The sequence below is a fragment of the Hippocampus comes genome, unplaced genomic scaffold (genome assembly GCF_001891065.2).
Source record: "Hippocampus comes isolate QL1 unplaced genomic scaffold, H_comes_QL1_v1.1 scaffold676, whole genome shotgun sequence".
NCBI lineage: Eukaryota > Metazoa > Chordata > Actinopteri > Syngnathiformes > Syngnathidae > Hippocampus > Hippocampus comes.
Window position 1 is genome coordinate 89,435 of NW_017805988.1, and position 4,066 is coordinate 93,500.

General features: G+C 55.7%; 1 protein-coding gene and 3 non-coding genes across 4 annotated transcripts in view; 2 read left to right on the top strand and 2 right to left on the bottom strand.

Annotated features, from left to right (window-relative positions):
- The window catches only part of LOC109528894 (endosialin-like), a 4,464-nt gene extending 2,297 nt beyond the window's left edge, over nucleotides 1-2,167 (top strand). The window contains exon 3 of the mRNA XM_019891960.1: nucleotides 1-2,167. Coding sequence (XP_019747519.1) covers nucleotides 1-1,488 — 1,488 coding nt within the window. The 3' untranslated portion in view covers nucleotides 1,489-2,167.
- A 698-nt stretch (nucleotides 2,168-2,865) lies between these two features.
- On the top strand, nucleotides 2,866-2,937 carry trnaa-cgc (transfer RNA alanine (anticodon CGC)). The gene has a single exon. It is a non-coding gene; the product is annotated as a tRNA-Ala (tRNA).
- Nucleotides 2,938-3,372: 435 nt separating this feature from the next.
- Nucleotides 3,373-3,445, bottom strand: trnav-uac (transfer RNA valine (anticodon UAC)). Its single transcript has one exon. It is a non-coding gene; the product is annotated as a tRNA-Val (tRNA).
- Nucleotides 3,446-3,586: 141 nt separating this feature from the next.
- trnav-uac (transfer RNA valine (anticodon UAC)) lies at nucleotides 3,587-3,659 on the bottom strand. Its single transcript has one exon. It is a non-coding gene; the product is annotated as a tRNA-Val (tRNA).
- Nucleotides 3,660-4,066: the final 407 nt, after the last annotated feature.

Sequence of the window (4,066 nt, forward strand, 5' to 3'; positions counted from 1 at the left end):
GCCCGCCTCAACGCCGAAGACGCCGCCGGCAACTTCAAGTGGCTGGACGGCTCGTGCGGGCTGGCGCTGGACGGCTTTGTGTGCCAGTACCCCTCCAGGGGCATGTGCCCGCCCCTGGAGGACGAGGGGCAGGGCCCGGCCGTGTACTCCACACCCTTCCAGCTGATCAGCCGGGTTCTGAGCCACGTGCCGTTGGGCTCGACGGCCGCCCTCACGTGTCCGGCCGAGGTCGACGCCGACGGCGAGCAGACGGTGCTGTGCGCGCAGCGAGACGACGGCTCGGTGGGCTGGTCCCGGGACGCCCCCCTATGCGGGCCGCCCGACCGGGACCCGTGCGGCGGCGGCGACCACGGGTGCCAGCAGCACTGTCAGAACACCGACTCGCACTACTACTGCTACTGCTCGGAGGGATACGCCCTCGCCGAGGACGGCTACAACTGCGAGCCGGACCCCATGGGCCCCACCGACCCTCCGGAGCTTTTCTCTTCAGACGGCGCCGTTACCGCCGCCGAGCCCAGCGTGCCGCCGCGCGTCAAAGCGGCGTGCGCGGCCATGGGATGCGAGTACGACTGCGCGGAGACGCCTCGGGGAGTCCGCTGCACGTGTCCTCCCGGGTACCAGATGGGCCCCGACGGGCGGCGCTGCTCCGACGTGGACGAGTGCCTGCAGCGGCCGTGCCCGCAGGCGTGCGTCAACGTGCCCGGAACCTTCCACTGCGCCTGCCTCGACGGCTATCGAGCCGACGACGAGGGCGAATGCGTGGACGTGGACGAGTGCGAGGACGAGGGCAGCTGCGAGGGCGCCTGCCGGAACACCGAGGGCTCCTTCGTCTGCGCCTGTCGCCACGGCTACCGGCTGGCGGCCGACGGCGCGTGCCAGGACGTGAACGAGTGCGTGGGGGCGTCGCCCTGCCAGCAGCAGTGTCTCAACTACCAGGGCGGCTACCAGTGTTACTGCGATGACGGCTACGAGCTGCGGGCCGACGGACTCGGCTGCCTCCCGGCGCCCGCCGACGAAGGATACTCCACGCGCACCCCGGAGCTCACCGACCCGGCCCACCTACCGGACCGGGGCCACGACGGCCCGCGCACCGCTCGGCCCAGCCTTGACGCGCAGTGGCTGACGGCCGCCCCCGAAGACTCCGGCGAGCGCCTGAACCGATGGGACGCTCCTTCGTCCGGGCGGTACCGGACGGAGCGGCCGCCCGAGACGGGGCGGGGCGACGGCGAGGGAATCGGCCCGACGGCCGGAGGGCAAGAAGGTGAAGGCCAAGGCGGCGGCGACAAGAGCAAGCATGACAAGAGCTGGCTGCTGGTGGCGTTGCTGGTCCCGCTGTGCGTGTTCCTGGTGGTGATGTTGGCGCTGGGCATCGTCTACTGCACCAGCTGCGCCGTGGACAAGAGCATGCGCCTGACGGAATGCTGCCGCTGGATCCTCCCCGCGCCCGACCCCGACAGCGCCCGGTGCAAGGGACCAGCGGGACGCTGAAGGGAACGCCGTCCCGTGACGTGCATGGTCACGTCTCACATCTGCGGCATGCTCGTCACGTAACGTGCGAACGCGCGTCACGTGACGATGTCTCATGAACAGGTCGCAGGAGCACTCCACATGACCGTGTCACGAGGTCATCCCGCAGCCTCACCCGACGAGTCGTGGCATGCTCATGTGACGTGCCTCACGTGCGTCACGTGACAATATTTCATGACCATGCCGCAGGGACAGAACGTTTCGTCGTGCAACAGGGTCACGTGATGTGGTCAGGTGACGTGCTCACGGGTCACGATCGTATGACCTCGCTCACGTCGCGTTGGTCCTGACACGTGGCACGGTCATGCGGCGTCGGCCTCTCAACATTTGACGTGGTCGTGGCAGTCACGCCGCAAGACTGTGCAATGTCACATGGTCACGCCGGTCATGTGACAATTGCTCATGTGACCTGGTCACGTGACCTTGGTCATGAGAGATTGGTCATGCGATGTGGTGATGTGACGTGCTTATGAGACATCAGTCATGTAGCATGTTGGTGTGACATTGGCCATGACGGATTGGTCATGTGACATGGCCATGTGATATGGTCGTCAGTCAGCCTTACTTTCTGTCTCTTGCACAACTTTTGTAAATAAATCACTTCCATTCCACTTTGAAAAACAATAAAAGTGACTTCAACTAACCTGTCCGGTTGTAAATTAAATCAGAATGAGGAAATGCTAAGTCCATTTTGTCAGTTCATGTGAAACGTATGTTGTTTTCAAATGAGCAATGAACCTTTTTGGGAACCACGGTGACGTACAAAACAACTGGAGAGTTTCTTCGACCGACGAAAACACTCACGCACTTCTGTCTTTTTTTATTTATTTATTTATTTATTTTTTATGTTTTTCTTTTTTTTGGGGGGGGGGGGCGTGCAACACGTAGCCTGGTTGCGTGTATTTGGATCCAACACTGCATCTCGTCATCCCGTTGCCTCCCCGAACGTCATCACCGTGCGACTCTTCAATGACGAGCAAGCTAGCAAGTGGTTGTGATGTTGGGCGCGAGTTTCCGTAAGCAAAGCTCACCGCACGTTGCAGAGCACTCACTTTCGTCACGTCCATCACCTATTTGGTAAATAACAAGCCATCAGTCGATTAAACCTGGGAAGACTTTCTACTTTTGTAATCTTAGACCAACATTTTAGTCTAAAGGCTTACCAGGTTAGTTACGGCTGACGTGGCGGTTTTGAAAAGGAAAAGGAAATGCCGCCATGGGATGTCATCGAGCGGGCTAACCAAAGTTTCTCAAAACGTTATCGAAACTCCAAGCAAAATTTCCCCTTATGCCCGTATTTATGTTTATCTCTTCATGTTCTGGGATACGACCGCTCACGGGGATGTAGCTCAGTGGTAGAGCGCATGCTTCGCATGTATGAGGTCCCGGGTTCAATCCCCGGCATCTCCATTTTGGAGCGGCGACAGAAAACATGACCCGGCAGAAATAAGCAATGAAATTCAATCTCGATCATCAAAATAGTCATATCGGAAGGATTTTTCATGTCAGCATTTGGCAAGGCGTGCGTGTCCGATGCGCTACGGCTGCAATGGGTACTGCACAGATACTTTTACACGCCTAATATTGACTGACCTATAATAAATAGCTCTACTGTACATTGAAAGGAATCAAATCCATTCATATAACAAAATGTAGAGGTGACCTTTTATTTAGCAATGATCGAGAGGCATGAATATTGCTTGTAATGTAACAGTGCGTTCACGTGGGTGACATCTATTGCACATATAAATTATAGTGCGGGTCGAATTTAGTTCCAACAATACAATCGCCGAGTGGTGTCAATGTCGCTTTCCAAATTAAAGAACAAGATCCCAAAATTGGACGTGGTTCCACTGGGGCTCGAACCCAGGACCTTCTGCGTGTAAAGCAGACGTGATAACCGCTACACTATGGAACCCGACTTGTTCCTACCCGACGAATTGCGGCATATATAGAGAGCAGCTTAGTGCGGAATGCGAGGGTGAAGTGATGACGTTTAATCGCTGCGCTGCCGTGATCGAACATTTGTCTGATGTCGCGCGAAACAAAATTTCCGCACTGGTTCCACTGGGGCTCGAACCCAGGACCTTCTGCGTGTAAAGCAGACGTGATAACCGCTACACTATGGAACCTTGACGGCCCAGAGCTGGCTTCCGACGGTCAAGAAGACTGCGGTCAAGCCAGCACGCACTCGCAAAATCGAAGTCAAGTGAGCCGGCACTGCGATTGTCAATACTGTGCATTACGGTAATCTGTCGCCAGCGAGCGGCGTTGGCATCCTTCAAAATAAAAGATCCACCACGCATGCATAAACGTCATTTATTTCAGTTAAAAGAAATTAATAAAAGTATAAAATAAGTAATTTCTTGGCTGTTGGGTAAAGATTCACCAAGGAATAACAAGAACTCTCAGAACAGCACCAATAAGCGTTCTCAAGTGGAGATAGAAAATAAAGTCAATGGTAATTCTACATCAATTTCACCTGACATTAAAAAAAAAAAAAAAATTAAAGAAACTAATGGGTGATAGCGCAACCACA